This window comes from Oncorhynchus clarkii, chromosome 2 (assembly GCF_045791955.1).
Source record: "Oncorhynchus clarkii lewisi isolate Uvic-CL-2024 chromosome 2, UVic_Ocla_1.0, whole genome shotgun sequence".
Lineage (NCBI taxonomy): Eukaryota > Metazoa > Chordata > Actinopteri > Salmoniformes > Salmonidae > Oncorhynchus > Oncorhynchus clarkii.
This window is the reverse complement of record NC_092148.1, coordinates 40168769-40194314: the sequence shown is the minus strand read 5'-3', so window position 1 is coordinate 40194314 and position 25546 is coordinate 40168769. Positions and strand designations below refer to the sequence as shown.

The 25546-nt window shown below is 40.8% G+C and overlaps 1 protein-coding gene across 1 annotated transcript in view; it reads left to right on the top strand.

Annotated features, from left to right (window-relative positions):
- The window catches only part of LOC139367889 (transmembrane protein 86A), a 43203-nt gene extending 26151 nt beyond the window's left edge, over nucleotides 1-17052 (top strand). The window contains exons 2-3 of the mRNA XM_071106260.1: nucleotides 1305-1569; nucleotides 12111-17052. Of these exons, the coding sequence (XP_070962361.1) occupies nucleotides 1305-1569; nucleotides 12111-12538 (693 nt within the window). The 3' untranslated portion in view covers nucleotides 12539-17052. The remainder of the gene's footprint in view (nucleotides 1-1304; nucleotides 1570-12110) is intronic.
- Nucleotides 17053-25546: the final 8494 nt, after the last annotated feature.

Here is a 25546-nt window from a genome sequence, read left to right as displayed (position 1 = left end):
TCCTCTTTTTAATAGAGGCCATCACCCTCTTTACTCACGCAATTGCATAGCCGATAGAAATGTTGCGCAACATGAGCTCATGGCCTCATGTAGTGTTTGATTTTCGATAACATTTGCATTGATGTCAGAGTGTTTAGATGGACAGTAGAGTGCTGAATACCAGGCAGTTAGGACGTTTGGTAGGCTACTAATGACCATCATTAGCATCAGAGCTTGGAGAAGACTAAATACCATGACTACACGGCTACGTGGAATTTGACTGCCTTCATGACTCGTGACTGCAGGTGTTGCGGTTATATGGTCACCGTAACAGCCCTACCCTGCAGTTGCCCTCACCCCCTCACCTCTGCAGTTTAGATTTTGACCCCTGCAAATGTATGACACACTACACCAGATTCACAACAAAGCATGACCACATTACCTTTGACCTGTAGGAAGTGTTTACCAGTTATCAGCGAGCCATAGAAGAAAAGAGAGAGAGAAGAGGGCACTTCAGACAAGGAGGCTATACACACAGTGTATAGTCTGTTGTAACGTTATACTAGATTGACTACATTGCTGTTGGACTGTGCAGAATCACTGATCTACATGACCTTCCATACCAAATAACTACTCATTATGTGATAAAGATTAGCAATCATGTGCTTTGCCTTGCTTAAACTGATCCCTTCAAATGTGATGTTATTGTTCAGGAGAGTCATTATTATTCAGCCCAAAAAAATGGCCTACATTTGTTGTTGATCTTCTTTAGGAATTCTGTTGTTTAGAGGAATTCCTTATTCCCAGTTCCTTGTAGTAGAATGTCATGATGATACTTGTACCTGACTTGCCTTTCTTAATTCCCCCTGAGGGGATGAATAGCGTTTCATTGAAATTACTCCCAATCGTCTGCTTTTGCTATGATTATGTTGAATTTGTCTTCACAACAACTGATTAACTGATTGATTAATGTGTAACAAACTGTGAACACTCACTCACTCACTCACTCACTCACTCACTCACTCACTGGCTGCATTCCAATACCTTTCTCCAGAAGTGTTCAGTCGTTCACTCCCCCTGCATTTAAAAGCATTGGATTGGTGCAGGCATGGCTGGAAAAAGTTTCCACCTTATTCCTTACACCAGTCTATGGGATAATCTCCCCATTCCTTTTAAATCCATGAGGGGGAGTGTACAGTACAGACACACACTTCGGGACAAGGGTAGAGAACCAGATATAGCTAATCACTCACTCACTCACAAGGGAATGCTATAGCTTCTCCTGCTCATTCACTCATTCACTTGGGTTTTATGTTGTGTTCCAGGTAAAGAGCGAAGGCCCTAAACTGGTGCCCTTCTTCAAGTCTACCTGTGTCTACTTCGTCCTGTGGCTACCAACCTCAAGCCCTTCTTGGTTCAGCGCCCTCATCAAGTGTCTACCCATCTTCTGCCTGTGGCTCTTCATGCTGGCCCACGGCTTCAGCTTCTTAGGTGCCCACTCCAGTGCTCGCAAGATCCTGGCCGGTCTCATCTTCTCTAGCCTGGGAGATGCCTTTCTCATCTGGCAGGAGGACGGCTACTTTAGCCACGGTGAGTGATACTGGTGGCACTCCTGCCTGACTAGATTTCAGACACCTGCCAGATCTCACAACCCCTGGATAGATGTTCAACTTACCAGCTAACCACATCACATGATAAAGCAATATGCCCGACTGCCGTCCAGTCGGCACACAACCATTGGTTGATCATGCAAGTAGCCAATAAGCGAATGGCTGCTAGGGGGCCCTGAGCAAAAAAAAAAAAAACAGATGGTAATTAATCAATATCTGATATACTGACAAGACACAATTTTCCGTACAACATAAACATCTAAAAGTAGATATGGACCTACATAGCAGAAACTCACCGGAGGCGAGGGGGAAAGTTGAGAGGGACGGTTGAGACAGCCGAATGCGTACCTGACATTATGATACCTTACTAGACACACCACGTCATTTCAACGTGGACAATTTGGTCATATTTGGTTGAGCAGTTGATCAATGTTATCACTATGCTTTCAACCATCTAAAAGCACAACCAAATTCCAATGGAAAAACAATGTCAGATTTGTGTTTATTTATACAACTGTGCTTCATCTAATAGCACAACCAAATGGCCTGAATTGCTGTCCTTAACATGCACACTTTCTATTTTCTATGAATACATATAACTTTATAGTAAGTGTAACCCCAAAATGTGGCCACTCATTTCAGGGTTGAATAAATACTGTTATATTAATTTTGTAGGATAACCTTCACTTTATTGAAGTAATATTGAATTGTGTTTTCAACATTTGAAGGAGATGTATCTACTGCTTAAATAGTTCTGACTGTGCCACTGGCTTAGTCCTATTCTTTAACTTTGATTTCTGGTTGAGTTGGAGACGTGAATCCAACATTTAATTGGTCAAATCAAATCAAATGTATTTATAAAGCCCTTCGTACATCAGCTGATATCTCAAAGTGCTGTACAGAAACCCAGCCTAAAACCCCAAACTTCAAGCAATGCAGGTGTAGAAGCACGGTGGCTAGGAAAAACTCCCTAGAAAGGCCAAAACCTAGGAAGAAACCTAGAGAGGAACCAGGCTATGAGGGGTGGCCAGTCCTCTTCTGGCTGTGCCGGGTGGAGATTATAACAGAACATGGCCAAGATGTTCAAATGTTCATAAATGACCAGCATGGTCAAATAATAATAATCACAGGCAGAACAGTTGAAACTGGAGCAGCAGCACGGCCAGGTGGACTGGGGACAGCAAGGAGTCATCATGTCAGGTAGTCCTGAGGCATGGTCCTAGGGCTCAGGTCCTCCGAGAGAGAGAAAGAAAGAGAGAAAGAGAGAATTAGAAAAAGCATACTTAAATTCACACAGGACACCGGATAGGACAGGAGAAGTACTCCAGATATAACAAACTGACCCTAGCCCCCCGACACATAAACTACTGCAGCATAAATACTGGCGGTAAACAAGTTAATAGGCTATTTACTGTAATAAAATGTTGTATTGAATGTTGTATTGTATTGAATGTTGTATTGAAATGTGTTTCAATACAACATTTTCAACACAACCAAATATCAGCATTGAAAGGAGATATATCAACTACCTGGATAGTTCCATTTGTGACACTGGCTTAGTCCTATTTTTTAAGTTAGATTTTTGGTTCAGATGGAGACGTCAACACAACATATCAATTACTAAAGGGAGACTTTGGGATTTTGGCAATCGTGGATACCATTTTTATGCCTGCGTGCAGTTTGACGGAAGTTGGTAGCTAGTGCATTATAGCGTTAGCATAATGACTGGAAGTCTATAGTATCTGCTAGCATGCAATACCTTGCTATGTACGGATAGTATGCATCCCCTTCCCCTCAAGAATGGTCTACCATATAGCCAGTTATGCAGGGTTAAATGAATCTGTGGCCACCAGACAGATTTTGACAGCAATGCTAAAAAACCAAGAGAGGAATTACTAAAAACTCAACCTAAGAAGAAAAACAACGCAACTGTCTTTTGCACTAAGTACACCAAGGGTTAGGAGAAAATTAAAGCATTCCTGAAAAAGCACTGGCATATTCTGCAATCAGACAAAAATTGCACAACTCTTCAAGGAACTCCCACTGGTGTTCTATATGCGTGGTCGCAATATTGGAGATAGCTTGGTGAGACCTGACCTGCCCCCTGAGCCCTCTCAGACACTCTTGACACCTATCCCAAATGGGAACTACAAATGTGGCTCATTCGCACAGTGCAATAGCACTATAAAAACATATTTCTTCAGGCACCCACATACAGGTCGAAAAATCCCTGTTAGAAGTATCATCTCATGCAAGACCAAGGGAGTCATCTATCTCATCACCTGTCCATGTGGAAAAGCCTACGTAGGACAAACAAAAGACAATTAAAACAACGCATAGCTGAACATCGCAGCTCAATCAGGTGTAAGAACATTGACTATCCAGTAGCAGCTCACTTTGTTGAAGCTAACCCTCCAATCTCCTCCCTCAAATAAACAGGCATTGAGCATGTTGCTCTACCAAGGAAAGGAGGTAACATTGAGATCCCACTACTAGAAAGGGAGGCTTACTGGATATCCTATCTAAAAACATTGACCCCTAGCGGTCTGAATATTGACTTTGGTCTCAGGTCCTTCTTATGAACAATTATTTATTTTATGAACAAGTCTTATAAATTTATATATTCTTTCTACAGCTTATTAGCGTACACCTAATATGTTCCCCCTGTTGATGATGCTCATAAGGTTGAACCAAAAGATTACACGTAACAAATATGAAATGAAATACGAAACCATTAAATATGTGAAATTGAATTAAACAATAATGTATGTACAATATTCAATTATGTTTCTATATGATAACAATAGCCTAATATATTTAATATGCCATAAACAATTTTTAGTTGATTTTTTAAGTTTCACTAATTCATTCGAATTAACTTAATCATTATGACACAACACTATTGTCATTGGTTGCACTAATTGCACTGTTTGCTTACATAACCTGGTTCAAGTATTCATGACATTACCTTGAAGAAGGCACAGTGATGCCCAAACGTTGGTAAATACACATTCAATTACTGGGAGTTTATATGTGGAGTGTGTGACTTTCTTTCTTTTGATAGTTTTCAGATGGCGACGTCAACACAACATATCAATTACTAAAGGGATACTTCGGGATTTTGGCAATCGTGGATACCATTTTTATGTCTCTGCGTGCAGATTGAAGGAAGTTGGTAGCTGGTGTATAATATCATTAGCATAATGACTGGAAGTCTATAGTATTTGCTAGCATGCAAGCAGATACCATAGAATTCCATTCATTGCGCTAATGCTAGTTAGCATTGGGTTGCAAAACTACCTCTAACTGCCTTCATACTGGACATAGAGGGATAAAAATGGTATCCACAAGTTCATCTGGCTCTGGGGGAAGTTGATAAACGGCATTATGGCCACATTCCACAACTTGTAGACATACTGGAATTCAATTTGAAATGAACCGAAGCCTATAAGTATTGTCTCTTTTTAGTTGAATCCTTGGTTAAATTGAAACAATAGCTGTTGATTACTTTTTGCAACTCCTATATAAAGTTGAAGTCGGAAGTTTACATACACTTAGTGTCTCTTCGCTTGACATCATGGGAAATTCAAAAGAAATCAGCCAAGGCCTCTGAAAGACAATTATAGACCTCCACAAGTCTGGTTCATCCTTGGGAGCAATTTCCAAATGCCTGAAGGTACCACGTTCATCTGTACAAACAATAGCACGCAAGTATAAACACCATGGGAACACGCAGCCGTCATACTGCTCAGGAAGGAGATGCGTTCTGTATCCTAGAGATGAAAGTACTTTGGTGTGAAAAGTGCAAATCAATCTTAGAACAACAGCAAAGCACCTTGCGAAGATGCTGGAGGAAACAGGTACAAAAGTATCTATATTCACATTAAAGAGAGTTCTATATCGACATAACCTAAAAGGCTGCTCAGCAAAGAAGAAGCCACTGCTCCAAAACCGCCATAAAAAGCCAGACTACGGTTTGCAACTGCACATGGGGACAAAGATCGTACTTTTTGGGGAAATGTCCTGTGGTCTGATGAAACAAAAATGAACTGTTCGGCCATAATGACCATCGTTATGTTTGGAGGAAAAAGGGGGAGGCTTGCAAGCCGAAGAACACCATCCCAACCGTGAAGCACGGGGGTGGCAGCATCATGTTGTTGGGGTGCTTTGCTGCAGGAGGATCTGGTGCACCTCACAAAATAGATGGCATCACGAGGCAAGAAAATTATGTGGATATATTGAAGCAACATCTCAAGACATCAGTCAGGAATTTAAAGCTTGGTCCCAAATGGATCTTCCAAATGGACAATGGCCTCAAACATAGTTCCAAAGTTGTGGCAAAATGGCTTAAGGACAACAAAGTCAAGGTATTGGAGTGGCCATCACAAAGCCCTGAACTCAATCCTATAAAAAATTTGTGGGCAGAACTGAAAAAGCGTGTGCAATCAAGGAGGCCTACAAACCTGACTCAGTTATACCAGCTCTGTCAGGAGGAATGGGCCAACATTCACCCAACTTATTATGGGAAGCTTGTGGAAGGCTACCTGAAACATTTGACCCAAGTTAAACAATTTAAAGGCAATGCTACCAAATGCTAATTGAGTGTATGCAAGCTTCTGACCCACTGGGAATGTGATGAAAGAAATAAAAGCTGAAATAAATCATTATTCTGACATTTCACATTCTTAAAATAAAGTGGTGATCCTAACTGACCTAAGACAGGGAATTTTTACTTGTATTAAATGTCAGGAATTGTGAAAAACTGAGTTTAAATGTATTTGGCTAAGGTGTATGTTAACTTCAGACTTCAACTATAGGTCACTATAGCATCATTGATGAAATAGGATTACATTGATACAAATGTGGTCAAATTTGCTGTGTTAAACGTACCCTTTGGAATAAAAATTGCAGTAGTTAACCCATTTCGTTTTAAAGTGGAGATCCCTCAATAATAATTCTTAAGATAGCACATTACCCTCTGGGCACATACCTGTACGTCACCTCAACGTTAAGTTTGAGTTACCAACTTTCTTAAAAAAAAAAATCTCACTTATCTTTACACAACATGTGAAATGTTGGTCCCATTTTCATGAGCTGAAATTAGAAATTTAGCACCGATGCGACAATCTAAGTAACATATAAAACATCCCCATCAAAATCAGTCAGTTTAAGCTAGAGATATCAGTTTTTCTTAATTGGATGTGTCTCAATCCAACACACTTCTGCATCTGTGGTGGAAGGTTTCAGAGCTAGTGGTGTTTGTCAAACCATGAGACATCCTGTAATTTGGCCTTCTCACCAAAACGTCTGTAGCGTCCGAACCGTTTGGCCTACAAAAAAACATGACCACTCTCACAAACATCAAGGTTGGTCTCCATTTTGCTCTACGACCACCACAAGTGTCAGGGGACTCGTCCAAAGTTGGTTACCCTCAGTGTGCCAACTTGTGTTTTGTAGCATCCAAAGGATTTGGGTTACAAACTAATGTGAACCCACTGAGGAAAGGGGAGAGTCTCACGAACACCATGGTGTTCTCCGTTTGGGTCTATGACCTCCCACAAGTGTCACTGGACTCATCTGAAGGTAACCGGTACCGGTTAAAAAAATGAATGGAAGTATGGTGGAAGTTTTGTGCCTACCCAATAAAGTGGTTCAATATGTGTACATTTTTTTAAATAAAATAATAATTTCCTGAGCTTTCTTATACAGTGCATTCGGAAACTATTCAGACCGCTTCACTTTTTTCCATTTTGTTACATTACAGCCTTATTCTAAAATTGATTCAATTTTTCCCCCTCATCAATCTACACACAATACCCCATAATGACTAAGCAAAAACAGGTTTTTAGACATTTTTGCTCATTTATTATATCAAATATTACATGAACATAAGTATTCAGACCCTTTACTCAGTACTTTGTTGAAGCACCTTTTGCAGCGATTAAAGGTTGGGCCTCTCAAGGACATTCAAAGACTTGTCCTGAAGCCACTCCTGCGTTGTCTTGGCTTTCCCTCAATCCTGACTAGTCTCCCAGTCCCTGCCCCTGAAAAACATCCCCATATCCTGATGCTGTCACCATGCTTCACCGTAGGGATGTTATTGGCCAGGTGATGAGTGGTGCTTGGTTTCCTCCAAATGTGAAGCTTGGCATTCAGGCCAAAGAGTTCAATCTTGATTTAATCAGACCAGAGCATTTTGTTTCTCATGGTCAAGAGTCCTTTAGGTGCCTTCTGGCAAATTCCAAGCGGGCTGTCATTTGCCTTTTACTAAGGAGTGGCTTCTGTCTGGCCACTCTACCATCAAGGCCGGATTGGTGGAGTGCTGCAGAGATGGTTGTCCTTCTGGAAGGTTCTCCCATCTCCACAGAGGAACTCTGGAGCTCTGTCAGAGTGACCATTAGGTTCTTGGTCACCTCCCTGACCAAAGCCCTTCACCCCCAATTGCTCAATTTGGCCAGGCTGCCAGCTCTCGAAAGAGTCTTGGTGGTTCCAAACTTCTTCCATTTAAGAATGATGGAGGCCACTGTGTTCTTGGGCACCTTCAATGCTGCAGAAATGTTTTGGTACCCTTCCCCAGATCTGTGCCTCGACACAATCCTGTCTCGAAGCTCTACGGACAATTCCTTTGACCTCATGGCTTGGTTTTTGCTCTGACATGCACTATCATCTGTGAGACCTTTATATAGACAGGTGTGTGTCTTTCCAAATAATTTCCAATCAATTGATCAATGGGAACAGGATGCACTTGAGCTCCCTTTCGAGTCTCATAGCAAAGGGTCTGAATACTTAAATAAGATATTTATCTTTTACATTTTTTATTAAGAAATGTACAAAAATGTTTTCGTTTTGTCATTTTGGGATATTGATGAGGAAAATGTTTTACTTAATCAATTTTAGAATAAGGCTGTAACATAACAAAATGTGGAAATAGTGAAGGGGTCTGAATACTTTCCCGAATGCACTGTATCTTCTAGATATAGGACAGACACTTCAAAATCTTATTCCTTATGGGTTTTTTCACTCTTCTTTTTTTGCCATTTCATGAATGCGTTATTCAATGCGTTTCTATGGGCTATAGTAGTAAAGGCCAAATTCAATATTTTGTCAAATACATTTTATAAAACAAGTTTGGGACAGATGAAGGGGCCCTAAAATTAAAAAACAAATAGCTAAATGATCCATGGTATGACCATCTTAAAACAGTTCCATATGTCAGCTGCGAAGATAGATAATGAAGAGGAGTGGGACAACATTCCACAGGCGACAATCAACAGCCTGATCAACTCTATGTGAAGGAGAAGTGTCGCACAGCATGAGGCAAATGGTGGTCACACCAGATACTGACTGGTTTTCTGATCCATGCCCCCCCCACCTTTTAAAAAAAAAAGTATTCCCAGTCATGTGAAATCCATAGTTTAGGGCCTAATGAATGTATACATTTACATTTAAATTAAATTGACTGATTTCCTTATATGAACTGTAACTCAGGAAAATCTTTGACATTGTTAAATGTTGCGTTTTTATTTTAGTTCAGTGTACTTTCCAGCGGGAGGTACTGGCCAGCCTATTGTCTTTTCCGATGGTGGATATAACGTTGTATATCTGACTTTGTTTCAAAGGTACAAATTTAACACATTTAACAAATAGGGTAAAGACCCAGCAAACAGGACCCCAATTGGCCCCATGTAGGTATTCAGTGGGCAAGGTGGGCACAGGCTAGCCCACACTAATCCCATGCCAGCCCAACACAGGCTAGCCCAGACCAAGCCCAGCTAGAGGCAGGGGCTCATTTTAATATTTGGGAGCATGTGAAATTTTCATATGTCCCATGCACTTATTTAAAGGCCCAGTACAGTCAAATGTGTTTTTTTTCCCTGTGTTTTATATATATTTCCACACTATGAGTTTGGAATAATACTGTGAAATTGTGAAAATTATGATAATGTCCTTTTATTGTAACAGCTGTTTGAAAAGACAGCCTGAAATTTCTGCCTGTTTTGGTGGGAGGAAGTTTTAGCCTTACATCTACACCTTTCAAACCAATATGTTTTTCTGCCAACTTTAGCATTCCTCCAACTTTTTACCGGATTTTCTTTATATGAAATGTATTGCCGGTGACAAAGCCTCTACATTTCCGCCAACCGACTTAGTCATGACTTAGTCATGTTTATGGTAAAGTTCTGCCTACGGCTTAGTATGAAATGTAGCCATGATGCTGAGGCGGCATTGGCACGCACTACGCTCTTAAGCTCTTGATGGTTGCTAGGCAGCGCCCATTACCACTACCATTACCATTCCTGACAGTTAGAAACTTTGCGAGGCATGTCACTTCACCCATGTCTTCGCATATCCCACCACATGCACTGTTTTCTTAAACACAACTGGATGGATCCATAAAGAATTACTGTGGGAATAAATATCACCGAATTATGAAAATATTGGAATAAACTAGGCTAATGTAATTGAAAGCATCAATTTGTTGCTTACTGAAACTCCCAAAGTCATCTAATTGTTTTAATACATTTGAAGTAATAGCGTTCAACTATTTCAGTGCTGTTTCTCGCTGCTTTGAGACAAGCGTGGGGACTCAATCAATGTCTAATTTTTCTTTTCACTGAATCTCCATTTGGATATTGGTTAGGCTACAATTAGGCTGTGGACATGTTAGCTACGTTGAGGTGAGTGCTGCTCATGATCATCTTGTCAAGTGTCTAATTTTTAGCACTGATCAGAACATTTGCCAGCATGTTCAGTGCCTTCAGAAAGTTTTCATACCCCTTGACTTACTCCCCAAAAAATGGTGTTATAGCCTGAATTCAAAATGGATTAGATGTATACCTTTTCTCACCCATCTAAACACAATACCCCATGATGACAAATTACTTTTTTGTTGTTGTTGACATTTTTGCAAATATATTGGAAATTAAATACAGAAATATCTCATTTACATAAGTATTCACACCCCCTGAGTCAATGTATGTTAGAATCACCTTTGGCAGCGATTACAGCTACAAGTCTTTCTGGTTAAGTCGCTAAGAACTTAGCACACCTGGATTGTGCTACATTTGCCCATTATCATTTTTTCAATTCTTCATGCTGTGATCACTAGATCACTAGATTGCTATTTTCAAGTCTTGCCATAGATTTTCAAGTTGATTTAAGTCAAAACTGTAACAGGAACATTCCATGTCGTCTTGATAAGCAACTACAGTGTATATTCTGCCTTGTGTTTCAGGTTATTGTCATGCAGAAAGTTGAATTTGTCTCCCAGTGTCTGTTGGAAAGTTTTCCTCTAGGATTTTGATATGTTTATCTCTATTCTTTTTCATTCTTGCCGATGACAAGCATACCCATAACATAATACAGCCACCATCATGATTGATGTGTTGTATTGGATTTGCCCCAAACAGAATGCTTTGTATTCAGGACACAAATGTAATTTCTTTCAAATTTTTTGCAGTTTTCATTTCAAATCAAATCAAATTTTATTGGTCTCACACATATGGTTATGGTAATGGTAATGCAAGTGTAGCGAAATGCTTGTGCTTCTAGTTCCAACCATGCAGTAATATCTAACAAGTAATCTAACAATTTCACAACAACTATCTTATACACACAAGTGTAAAGGAATGAATAAGAATATATACATATAAATATATGGATGAGCGATGGCCGAACGGCATAGTAGAGTGAGTGCAGTAGTCTAATCTAGAAGTGACAAAAGCATTGATTCGTTTTTCTGCGTCAAATTTGGATAAAATGTTTGCAATGTTACTACTTCAATTTAAATTCAAGAATTGAATTAGAATTTATGAGGCATTCTGAATTCAATTCTGAATTGAGCCCAAACCCTGGTAGGATTACAGGAAATTTACTTTAAATCATCTAATTTTCTGTATACTGCAGAGGGGGGTCACTAAAATGTTTTGCCGTAAGGGGGGGTCCTCTAACCAAATTACAAAATTCTAGAGCCATCCCTGACTGCAATGTAGTCAGGCAGGAACTCGACCACTGATGCCTACAGTCCTTTTCAGCAATTGAAGGTGGCTTCCTCTACTGGGTTGCATATAAAATGGCACCCTATTCCCTTGTAATAGTACATTATACAGAGAAAAGGGTGCCATTTCAGAAGCAGATATACGGTCTCCTTTCCCTCTTGCTACTCTCAGCTATCCAGTTTGTTTAGATCAGCGCAGATGGAGGAGAGGAAGGTACTTTAGACAATTTAGGCATGCCCCATGCTTAATGTCTTCCCTACTTGTGATTTCCCTACCTCCTGTGTGTACCTGAATGTGTGTGTATATACTATATCAGGCAAATTCTAATCTGGGCCTCGAAGCCTGATCCACATTATTTCCCTCTAATCAAGGATTGATTTATACCTTGGACACCAGGTGGCTGCAATTAATTGTCAGGTATAACAGAAAACCATCAGTACTCTGGAGCTCCAAGCTCAGATTTTATAACAAAAAAGGCAATATAACAGTAAGTTATATATATACTATTTTCTGTATTCCACAGGTTTGCTGATGTTTGCCATCTCCCACATCCTCTACTCCTCGGCCTTCGGTATGAAGCCCCTGAACCCGCTTGCCGGCCTGGTGATTGGCGCCATTTCGGCCGTGAGCTACGCCCTGCTCTACCCCTACCTCTCAGGCCCCTTCACCTACCTGGTGGGGGTCTATATCGCCCTGATCGGCTTCATGGGCTGGCGGGCTGTGGCCGGCCTCCAGTTGGCCAATGACCTGTGGACCTGGACCAAGATGTCGGCATGTCTGGGCGCTGTACTCTTCATGGTCTCCGACCTCACTATTGCCGTTAACAAGTTCTGCTTCCCTGTGCCGCACTCACGCGCCGTTATCATGGCCACCTACTACGCCGCGCAGATGCTGATCGCTCTCTCCGCCGTCGAGTGCCAGGATGTGGAGACGGCAAGGAAGATGGCATGAAGAGGAGAGAGCGAGGTCGCGTCACGTGATCAAGAGGATGTGATAGGGGCAGCCAATCCCCCTTGTTTTTGTCATGGACATATTCCAGAGACAGTTACCCCCAAACCCCCTACTTTGGTTGTAGCGTGGCATTCGCACACCCTTGTTACCATGGAAACTAGTGTACTACCACCAGCCTGCCCCATGGCTAGTGGGACAGTCAAAGACCCTAGTTACCATGAAGACAAGTGCACTACTTTTAACCCTCAACTACTGCCCTACAGTTCTCGTAGATACGTCCTAGTTACTAGAGAGTAGTGCACGACAACTCCCCCACCTCACTGCCTAGGATGTTGGTACAGATGACCATACAGATCACCATGTCAAGGTTTGTGTGTGGGTGTGGGTGCGTGTGCGTGCGTATTAGGTTAGAGGATTCATACTATATAACCTACAGATGAGTGTGAATTCTCATGGCCTGCTACAATAATAGCACATCTTCCTTCTGCCCCCCAGTCATTGGCTGCCCTTCCACCCCATTTACAGTATAATGTGGTCCAATATTGCAAATTCAAATGGATGTGTTTCCTGTGGCATATTGTCTTTGCAACTATTTTATCACCATTATTTAATTTATCTCTGAAAAGGGAGTTGTTATAGTGAATAAGTTTGCACATCTCAACTTGTTATGGGGGAGGTTGTGTCCCATAACTGCTGTCTCTTATCATGTATTTAGGTGCTGTTCTCAAAGTCTGGAGCACATCCACCCTCCTTTTTTTACTGATTTTAGTCTCTTCACTTTCACTTAAGACACTGCCTTTTGTACTTCTGCTCGCCACACTCCTATTAGAATCTCTCCTGTGTCTATGAGCCTATGAAAATTGCTGTGAATGTCTACGCACACACACAGAGAGAGAGAATTTGTGGACTTTTACCTAGCTAGCTGTTGCTAAATCATTTGTCCTGGGATATGAACATTGGGTTGCTATTGTAACTGAAATCCATATGGTCCTTCTATCTGCTGGATCTTTGTAGAATTTTGTACCCATTTTGAGTCCCACAAAATCGTGTGTTCTCTACTCCGACAATGAATCAAAAGGTAAAAGGGAAAACCTAGTATGTTTTCTTTGATTCATCTCTCCTCATTCATTCCTCTTTGGATTTTATATGACTGTTGACAACCGGCATTAAGGCTCATGACCTCCATCAACTAGGCTGGAGTGTGGACCTGCTTCATCTTTCAATCACTCACGTGGGTTTGTATGATCCTAAAAACCAAGGCGGAGATGGGAGAGGCATGACTTGCCGCGCCAAATAAAACCAAGTTCTATTTTAGTGCCTGGCTATGCAGATGACGTGCGTGAGCAGTTTTGATGAAATTATTGAATAACATGTATGTCTACATTTATTTCTCTCAACACTTGCGCACGCAACGTGGCCGGTTTGGTCAGCATGTGAGAGAGATCATTTGAGAGCGCCTGCTCTAGTATTTTACCACAGTCATACTGATCACTCAAAAGGCTGGTCCCTAAGGGGAACATTTTTCTTAGATCTGTGTGTGTGTGTGTGTGTGTGTGTGTGTGTGTGTGTGTGTGTGTGTGTGTGTGTGTGTGTGTGTGTGTGTGTGTGTGTGTGTGTGTGTGTGTGTGTGTGTGTGTGTGTGTGTACGCTCTGTACCTAAGGCATCTCACAGTGTTCCTCCTTTACTGTTTATGCTACCCTGAACACGCACAAACACACACCACATATACACGCTTCCTTCAGGTCACACTTCATACCCCCAGCTCCTGCTGGTTTGGTTATTAGAAGAAGGCTGGTGGTGCCCTTATTGCTGGAACATTTTCAGCTACCAACTGTGTGCCTGTGGCCATATAAAGTGTTACGAAAAGGACATGTTGGCTGAAGCCAGTCCTTGTTTTGTCTGCAGTGCTTGGGCCTTCAGAGAAGAACACAGCCCTAGGACACCCTGGTCCCTTAGAGTCCAAACACAGCCAAAAAAGAGAGAGAAGACTGGCCAATGGTTTCATTAGCACAAGGGAACAATTATACCACTCAATCCCAATTGGTTATATCCCCCTAGATAGATATGCAGCTATGACACTTATCTGTCATAGTATCTGTTGCACCAGCTATAGGGCCATCTTTGCTGAGTTATTGTGCTGTCTGTTTGAAGCATATTGACTGAAAAAATGTCAGTGTGTATTTAAGACATTTTAGAAAACAGATACATTGTTGCATGTTATTTGTGTGTGCGTGCGTGTAGGTGTGTGTCGAGCTCCCTCTAGGGCCGTGGCAGAATTGCTGTGAACTATCATTTTGCTTGAACATTGGCTAAATGTACATCATACCGGCGTATTCCTATTTTGTGATATTTTCTCAAAATCCTTTGATTAATGCCAGGCCATTTTTAGGTAACGTTTTCCCAACTAGCACATAATGTTCTGAAAACCATATGTTTCTTAGAGCTTGGTGAGAGAGTAATTGTCCTATGTTTATTTTGCATACAACTTTTCCACAACTTTCTGGGAATGGTGCAGGATAGTTTGGAACATTCTCAGCACTTTTAAGGAACTTGACAAGAAAATTATATTTTCTTGGTACTTCATTACTTTAACAGAATGTTTCCTAAAAGTTCAAACATGGTTACATTTCATTTCAATTTTGGTCATGTTCTAGGAATGTTCTCCAACTGGTTTGACATTGGGAATGTTAATTTTTTTTTAACTTTGTTAAGAAACAACGTTCTTCGTTGGGAATTTCAGTACTTCAGGCATAACATTTTACTACAGGTTTCCTCCTGGTTCCATTTAAAGTCATGTTCTCAAATTGTTCCGAGAACGTTAAAAAAAACTTTTCATAGAAACCACAACTTTTGTAATGTTCAGAGAACGTTCTAGTAATGTTATTTAATAACATACATTCCATTCTCAGCATCACCAAAATTATCTTTATCCTCAATCTTGTTAAGTGTGTTCAGGTGCGTTGCCTGCGCCCACTAATTGGCCACACCTGGTCTGAGTGTTCGTTTAAATTGAAATGGGGTCAGTTTGAATAAACTAAAATGAACAGATTTGTAAGCGTAAAAATTATGGCATGCTAGCTCCATCCTGGTGGTGTGGTGGACTAATTCCATGGATAGATTATAGGTTCGAATCTCACTGATGCCGTGTCACAATGAAAAATAAATGTGTTTGCATGATTAATGCATAAGGAAATGTATTTCCATGTGTCCTATCTGTGCAAGTAACCCACTTGTCAACTATTGCAAAATCAACAAAACAATTCACAATGTCATTGGATTTAGGTTAAAAGTTTGGTGGGGAAAAAAACGAAATTCCCTTCTGTTGACTTTTTGAAAATCCAATTGATTCAACATCATCACATAGACATTTTTTTTTAAATGACTTGGAAACATCATTGATTCAACAAGTTTCTGCCCAGTAGGAAAAGTCACATCCAGTGAACGTTTTAAGGAAGTTATTAAAAAACCTTGAAATAACCTAGAATTTCCATTCTCAGAGCGTTAAAGAAACCTCCCAGGAATACTTTCAAGGAACCAGAGTAAAACATTCTCAGAACCTCCTGAAACCCCAAAATAAACCTTCACTTCACTTCTGTTCTCGTAACGTTTACCGGTCAGGAAACGTATGACTTAATTCCCACAACCAATGTGAAACCAAAAACATACTTTACCACAACTTCCAAGGAACCAAATGTACTAGCTGGGGTCTCTTCTCAAACATAAACATTGTGTGGTTATTAAAGGCACGTGGTATAGCTTATGAGTGTGTAGGCACTATTTCTTTTATACCGACTTTTTTCAGCCCTGCATCCCGCTAAAGGATGTTCGTTTGATTACACTTTTCTGTAGAGAGTGGTTGTTGTATAGCGCCCACAGAGTCTAATGTAGCATGAAGAAGGATGGTAACAATTGATGTGTTCTATTGGTATTGAAGACATCTATCTGTTGGCTATTGTTGTTTATTGATATCTATTCAGCTACAGAATATGAAACTGACAGTTTACTGGAATAAGTAGAGGAACTACTTAAAGATGCATACAAACAGTATATTGTAACATATTTATTTGACCTTTAATAGTTTTAAATATTGTGTATAGGGAGTATTTGAATACTTGTGGATACACAGATAGAGTATCCAAATATATCGTACTGTTCTGTCCCACTGGGCACCAACTGGTTGAATCAACGTTGTTTCTACAACATTTCCACAAAGAAATGCAATGTTTTTTCTTTTGATGATGTTTAATCAATGTAGAAGATTAATTGGATTTGCAAAAACTCATCAACGTACAGGAATTTTGGATTTTTTTTGTCAACCAACTTTTAACCTAAATAAAATGACAGTCTAAGCTGCAGAAGGGATTACTGATAGATCAAGATTCGAAATGAGGGGAAGCATGAGCTCCCCTTAATGCAACAAAAGTCAAACTTTAATTAAACCATTCTCCTATTTGTTTAAAATGCAATTTTGTACTGTTACAGTTGTACATTTTTAAATAAAAGCTTAAACGAACGATCTCTGTCATTGTTTAAACCAGTGACAGTTCAGGTTCTTTCAACCGCATTCATACTACTCTGCCTGTCTGCCGCTCTCCTGTCTGTCTTGAGCTTTCGCTAGCAAACTTGCAACATTGTATCGACTGGGTCCAGCCAGCTATCAAACTTGCAACATTGTTTCAACTGAGCCCTCAGTTTCCCACGGCAATGACAGGCAGGTCAGTATTCGATGTCCATCCATGTCTGAGGACGTTGGTTGATGACATAAAAACTGGCCACTAGGGACAACAGTGAGTGCTGTTACCTTCAAGTAGGTGTTGTGGACAGGGATGGTGGATAGGCACAAGCATCTGCCTCTGGTTTCATGTTCAAATCCAGTGATATAAAGTATTTTTTTATATTTTTGTTTTAAGCCTATCCCAATCCTTAACCCTTACCTTAACCAGTTGGAGTTCATGCCTAAACTTAACCTAGGCATGATAGAGAAGTAACCAAACATTTAGAAATTTGACCCTTGGAACAACTTCGAAATTTGAAGTTTGAGAAACATGGATGAACGTCTAACTCTGACGTGTCACTGTGTTAGCTTGTTGGTTTTTACGTCCCTTATTTCAGCCACTTTTGTTCCAAAATGTCCATTTGCCAGCAAGATGTATCAATTAATTCAAGCTATAAGAGTGTAGGCCTAATGACAACGTCATGACTGGTTGTGTTCATGCCACATTAAAAGGTAGTACATGTTTCCTGTTAAAATAGGCATACATTTCTTTACTATTAGGCCCATATTAGTTTTTTAAAACATTTTTAAATAGGAGGTCCCGTGAAATGTTGTGTTATAATTCGCACTCTGATCAGGACCCATGTCGGACTATGTAACTCTTTGGATTTTGGGAGTTTTTTTGTTGGATTTATTTGAGTGGCAAATGTATGATAGCAGCAAGGCAAACTATAAACAAACCTAGCACTGCATCCTAAATGGCACCCTGTTCCCTATTTAGTGCACTACTTTTGCCCATTGGATTCTGGTCAAAAATAGTGCACTATATAGGGGATAGGGTACCATTTGCCATTTGGGACACAACCTGGGTCAACGAATCATGGGTATTGATGCCAATTAAGAAGATTTCGCAGTTTGGGTTGGTAGGTATCTAAAAGGATAACCCGTATGTATCTCCTTGGATCTCTATCATGGACTAGTAACCAAAGAGCTGTGGAACCACATAATTGGAGTTCTAAGTCTATGTGTAGAAACTTCTCTAGAGTTCTAGACATCTGGAAAACATCTCTTTGTACAGTCAGCCCTTTGTTGTAGTGCACTACACAGGATGCGTCTGGAAATGTATTGCACCATATAGGGAATAGGATGCCATTTCAGATGTGGCCATGGTGGCCCCACACAATAAGTATTCTATAGGGTTTCCACTTCAAAACAATCATGAGATGAGGGACAACGAGATGATTTTGCAGGATATTCACGGGACAGTAGCCTACATGTATAAAAACATTTGGCAGCCACACAATGTAAATGACACCATCATTTCTCAAAGTTTGTACCGATAGATAGCCTATTGAATATCATTCGAGAATATGCATGAAGTCTATTGAATATGCATTATCTCAAGAACATTTAATATTTTTAATTCCCTCAAACACCAAGTAAGGCATACCTAATTTCACAATAGGCCATGGCATCATCACTGTCAATCGTGAACAATCATTCTTAACGTTTTACCAGTGAAATGTCCCAAATGCGTCTGCATGCCAATCATTTGATCTCAATCATTCGTGAGCAAATGAGAGCAGATGGTGTTAAAATACGGAATGAGGTGGTGTTTTTTTATGGAACGTTATACTATGCTAATTTGGTCATCTTATGTAGAATACTAATGAATCATTATGTGATCTTCCAAGACATTGATTCAGTGGAGGAGCGATCCATCCCTGCAGTCCTCAGCACCGAATGAGCAATTAAAGCGCACCTATCCTACTCTGTTGCCTCATGCTAAATTTAGTGATGCAGAAATGAGAGACAACATGTGTGGCTCTTTTATGAAAATCTGGGAATATTTGGCCAAGGACATATCTGGTTGGTCTCGGGGAATGCAAAACAGGATTGAGTGAAGTAGCAGCAAATATGTGGCCGACCGGCTCGAATTCGGTCTTATGTAGCAAAATTTGACTTGTGTTTTTTACATTGGATAAAAGTAGAGACTCAGAGCTAGAAAATGCCATATCATACACTACAGTTTAGGAACAATGGGAAAGTAATTCTGCTTTGAAAGTTGATAAACTTATAATGTCACTTTTGAGTAAATGGCCCTTGAATGTTTTGGTACACCTACTGGAGAGCACTTCTTTGTCTACCCCCATTCAGCATCATTCACTTCCTCTTAAGCCTTAGCCTCACCCATCTCTTTAAGGATTTACATGAGGCCAAAGATTTCAAGACTAAAGGATGGTTTATACTACGTCTATTGACAGTTCTCGCAGTGACATCATGAACATTCTATTGTTGTCCGACATCAAACTTGTCGTTATAAAATAGTATAAACACAAAAACTAGAGCCAACAGAAAACAGGTTACGGTTGTGAGTGTGATGAAATAAAAGCAGGGCATTCTACCGGATAATTTTTTAACTTGGACACTGTCTCGTTGGCCTAACGTTATATCCTAATTTGACTTCTGTGCGGGTCATGTTCTTCACATTACCGTCTCTAGTAAACGCACACTATATCAAATAAAAGTGTATTTGTCACATGCACAGGATACAGGTGTAGTGAAATGGTTACTTGCATAGTGGAGTCTTTTGTTTAGACATGTAGCTAGCTAGCTAAACAATGAACCACAATCCCAACTCATAACGTTACTACCCTGCATGCATCTGCAGGTAGCTAACCAACCAGGTTCAATGTTAGCTAGCTAGTTACCATTAGACTATAACTAGCCATGCAAATGGCTCTGAGATACGAATAATATTACTACACAGATCATACATGTAACGTTAGCTAGCTAACAGTACGCTTTTAACTTGAAATTACTTTCTTACTATTTGAAATGTATAATATCTGAAAATGTAGCTAGCTAGACTATCCTACCTGTATACATGGATGGACGCTACTCCATCTCTGTCAGCCTTCTGTGTGTTCTTTTTTCAACTGCCTCTACATATTTGGAATCAAACGCCAGGATTTACTCAATCTCTTTAGCTATCAAACTCTAATTCCACCAGGCATTCCACTGATTTCAAAACTCGGTACTCTATAAAGTGGAGAGAAACACTTATACAGTTCTACTACGTGATATTTTTCAAAAAAGCAGCGTTAGAAAGGATTACCTACACATACTGACCAGCTCATGTTATCTTCTTGACGCTACCCATCCCTTAAGCGGGATAATTGTCATCAGCAACCGCTGAATAGCATAGTGCCTCAGTCAAATAATATTACTAAAAATATTCATATTCATGAAATCACAAGTGCAATATTGCAAAACACAGCTTAGCCTTTTGTTAATCCACCTGTCGTCTCAGATTTTGAAATTAGGCTTTACAGCGAAAGCAATCCAAGTGTTTATGTAAGTTTATCGATCGCACGACAAAACATTAAGTACACTTAGCATCAGGTAGCTCGGTCACGAAAATCAGAAAAGCAATCAAATTAATCGTTTACCTTTGATCTTCGGATGTTTTCACACACGAGACTCCCAGTTACACAACAAATGTTCCTTTTGTTCCATAAAGATTATTTTTATATCCAAAATACCTCCGTTTGTTTGACGCATTATGTTGAGAAATCCACAGGAAAGAGCGGTCACGACAACGCAGACGAAAATTCCAAATAGTTTCCATAATGTCCACAGAAACATGTCAAACGTTTTTTATAATCATACCTCAGGTTGTTTTTAAAATATATAATCGATAATATATCAACCGCAAATGTCTTTCACAGTAGGAGAGGGAAAAACAATAGCTGTCCAAATTCTGTTGCGCGAGCAAAACTCATGTGACCACTTGACGCAATGTTATCGTTCTGGCTAATTTTTCAAAATTAAAGCCTGAAACTATGTCTGAAGACTGTTTACACCTTGAGGAAGCGATAGGAAAAGGAATCTGGTTGATATCCCTTTCAATGGAGCAATGGGAGGCAATGGAACATGGAGTTTTCAAAATAGAAGCCACTTCCTGGTTAGATTTTTTCTCTGGGTTTCGCCTGCAATATCAGTTCTGTTATACTCACAGACAATATTTTGACAGTTTTGGAAGGCAGTTCAGTCCGCCCCCTATCCCAAAAAGGTTAATTAAGTTAATTTTAGACATCTCAGAATTCAAAAAGTCAAACATAGACTGCTTATCTCACCAACTTGACACAAAGTAGCCCAAGAAACGTTCCTAAATAAAGCCCTGATCATCCACATACCTGATGATAACTGACAACTGCAACAGACTGGTGCCACCATAGGTCCCAGAGCGGTAGGGCAATTTTTACCCCGTGGGGCCTGGAGTTTTTCCTTATCTGTTAACCTAACCAGGAAAACTCTGGACCCTATAAGGTATGACAGTCATTAATCACTTGTAAAATGGTTTTATATGGGCTATGATGGGACCAGTTGTCCTAATTAGGTTACATGGTTTTAAAAAACTCCTGAAAAAAACTCTAAGCCCTAGGGGGGGTGAAAACCCTGTCAAACTGCAGCAACCTTATAATTGTTCATATTAATTATATTTAGACTAGATTCAGAGGGGGATTTCCTCTACCCAGACACAGAGACAACAGAACTCACAGGGCTGAGCTTGCTTTATGCATGTTTGCTTTATGTATGTTTGCATCATGCAGGCCTGTGCAAGTGTAGGCCTAATAAACATTATCTCACATTTGTCATCACTATTATGTTGATTGATTTAATTCCAGTTAATCATTTTGAACTGAATATGTAGCCAGCCCAAGTTTGAATAATAAACCAAATTTGATCACATTCACATTTTCTCTTGACAAAACGTTACCAATTTGTTTACCCTGACCAGATGGACAGGGCGCATTGGCAGCTGCTATTATTAGGTGCCTACAGTTGATCAGACTGAAAAATCGTCTCGTTTCATCGATACGGCATGTCCAATATCTAATGTTTAGGTGTTATCTAGGCTGCTGCAACATTTATGTAATGAGTTTTTGCTTGTGTCTGTCCGGAGTGATTGTGTTATAGATGACCTTTGCTAAATAAATACAGAAGGAAAGTGGAAAGCCTACTTCAGCGAGCGCAAAACAATGCTCTGCGTCAACCTCTCTCTTTAAATCTCACTTTTAATGTATGATGTGAAGGAAGCCATCAAAACATTCTGAATTGATTTCAACATGCCAGAAAAGACAGTCGAAAGTTCCATATGTTAAGCAAGTAAAGCATCGCAATGCGCAAGTAGCGGAACTTCCTCTCTCTTCGTGTTCTCTAAAAGACAATTCATGCATGCCCAAAAATGTGGTGGTGTCGATAAGCTGCTTCATAATATCCCTGTTTCTTCTTACTTTCTCGTTGTTACACAGTTTTAATACACCTACCTTCGTCCATTACATTATCAATGCGTTTTTTTCCCAGATGCTTGAATCTGATTTAAAATCAAAATTATTTCACCTTTATTTAACGAGGTAGGCCAGTTGAGAACAAGTTCTCATTCTCAACTGCGACCTGGCCAAGATAAAGCAAAGCACTGCGACACAAACAACAACACAGAGTTACACATGGAATAAACAAACGTACAGTCAATAACACAATAGAAAAAAAAGTTGATATACAGTGTGTGCAAATGGCGTGAGGAGGTAAGGCAATAAATAGGCCATAATAGCGAAGTAATTACAATTTATCAAATTAACACTGGAGTGATAGATGTGCAGATGATGATGTGCAAGTAGAAATACTGGAGTGCAAAAGAGCAAAAAGTAAATAAAAGCAATATGGGGATGAGGTAGGTAGATTGGATGGGCTATTTACAGATGGGCTGTGTACAGCTGCATCGATCGGTTAGCTTCTCAGATAGCTGATGTTTAAAGTTAGTGAGGGAGATATAAGTCTCCAACTTCAGCAATTTTTGGTGTCCAAGGTGTCCAAAGGAGGTATTGGCTTTAGGGATGACCAGTGAGATATACCTACTGGAGCATGTGCCACAGGTGGGTGTTGTTATCGTGACCAGTGAGCTTAGATAAGGCAGAGCTTTACCTAGCAAAGACTTATAGATGACCTGTGGTCAGTGGGTCTGGCGACGAATATGTAGCGAGGACGAGAGCATACAGGTAGCAGTGGTGGGTGGTGTATGTGGCTTTGGTGTCAAAACGGATGGCACTGTGATAGACTGCATTCAGATTGCTGAGTAGAGTGTTGGAGGCTATTTTGTAAATGACATCGCTGAAGTCGAGGATCGGTAGGATAGTCAGTTTTACGAGGGTATGTTTGGCGCCGTGGGTTGAGGAGTTTTTGTTGTGAAATAGGAAGCCGATTCTAGATTTAATTTTGTATTGGAGATGCTTAATGTGAGTCTGGAAGGAGAGTTTACAGTCTAGCCAGACGCCTAGGTATTTGTAGTTGTCCACATATTCTAAGTCAGAACCGTCCAGAGTAGTGATGCTAGTCGGGCAGGCGGGTGCGGGCAGCGATTGGTTGAAAAGCATGCATTTAGTTTTACTAGCGTTTAAGAGCAATTGGAGGCCACGGAAGGAGTGTTGTATGGCATTCAAGCTCGTTTGGAGGTTTGTTAACACAGTGTCCAAAGAAGGGCCAGATGTGTACAGAATGGTGTCGTCTGCATAGAGGTGGATCAGGGAATCACCCGCAGCTAGAGCGACCTCGTTGATATATACAGAGAAAAGAGTCAGCCCGAGAATTGAACCCTGCGGTACCCCCATAGAGACTTCCAGAGGTCCGGACAACAGGCCCTCCGATTTGACACACTGAACTCTATCTGAGAAGTAGTTGGTGAACCAGGCGAGGCAGTCATTTGAAAAACCAAGGGTGTTGAGTCTGCCGATAAGAATACGGTGATTGACAGAGTCGAAAGCCTTGGCGAGATCGATGAAGACGGCTGCACAGTACTGTCTTTTATCGATGGCGGTTATGATATCGTTTAATACGTTGAGCGTGGCTGAGGTGCACCTGTGACCAGCTTGGAGACCGGATTACATAGCGGAGAAGGTACAGTGGGATCCGAAAGGGTTAGTGATATGTTTATTAACTTGGTTTCAAAGACTTTAGAAATGCAGAGCAGGATGGATATAGGTCTTTAACAGTTTTGGTCTAGAGTGTCACCCCCTTTGAAAAGGGGGATGACCGCGGCAGCTTTCCGATCTTTAGGGATCTCGGACGATACAAAAGGTTGAACAGACTGGTAATAGGGGTTGCAACAATGGCGGCAGATAATTTTAGAAAGAGAGGGCCCAGCTGATTTGTACGGGTCCAGGTTTTGGGGTCCAGGTTCTTTCAGAACATCTGCTATCTGGATTTGGGTGACGGAGAAGCTGGGGAGGCTTGGGAAGTAGCTGCGGGGGGTGCAGAGCTGTTGGGCGGGGTTGGGGTAGCCAGTAGGAAGTCATGGCCAGCTGTAGAGAAATGCTTATTGAAATTCTCGATTATCGTGGATTTATCGGTGGTGACAGTGTTTCCTAGCCTCAGTGCATTGGGCAGCTGGAAGGTGGTGCTCTTATTCTCCATGGACTTTACAGTGTCCCAAAAGCTTTTGGAGTTAGCCACAGGACGCAAATTTCTGTTTGAAAAAGCTAGCCTTTGCTCTCCTGACTGACTGCGTGTATTGGTTCCTGACTTCCCTGAAAAGTTGCATATCGCGGGACTATTCGATGCTAGTGCAGTCTGCGACAGGATGTTTTTGTGCTGTTCGAGGGAAATCAGGTCTAGAGTGAACCAAGGGCAAAATCTGTTCTTAGTTCTACATTTTTTGAAAGGGACATGCTTATTTAAGATGGTGAGGAAATTACTTTTAAAGAATGACCAGGCATGCTCTACCGACAGGAGGAGGTCAATATCCTTCCAGGATACCCGGGCCAGGTCGATTAGAAAGGCCTGCTCGCAGAAGTGTTTTAGGGAGCGTTTGACAATGATGAGGGGTGACCGTTTGAACGCGGATCCATAGTGGATGCAGGCAATGAGGCAGTGATCGCTGAGATCCTGATTGAAAACAGCAGAGTTGAATTTGGAGGGCAAGTTGGTCAGGATAATATCTATGAGGATGCCCATGTTTACGGATTTAGGGCTGTACCTGGTGGGTTCCTTGATAATTTGTGTGAGATTGAGGGCATCTAGCTTAGATTGTAGGACTGCCGGGGTGTTAAGCATATCCCAGTTTAGGTCACCTAACAGGAGGAACTCTGAAGATAGATGGGGGGCAATCAATTCACATATGGTGTCCAGGGCACAGCTGGGAGCTGAGGGGTGTCTATAACAGGCGGCAACAGTGAGAGACTTATTTCTGGAGAGATTAATTTTTTAAATTAGAAGTTCTAACTGTTTGGGCATG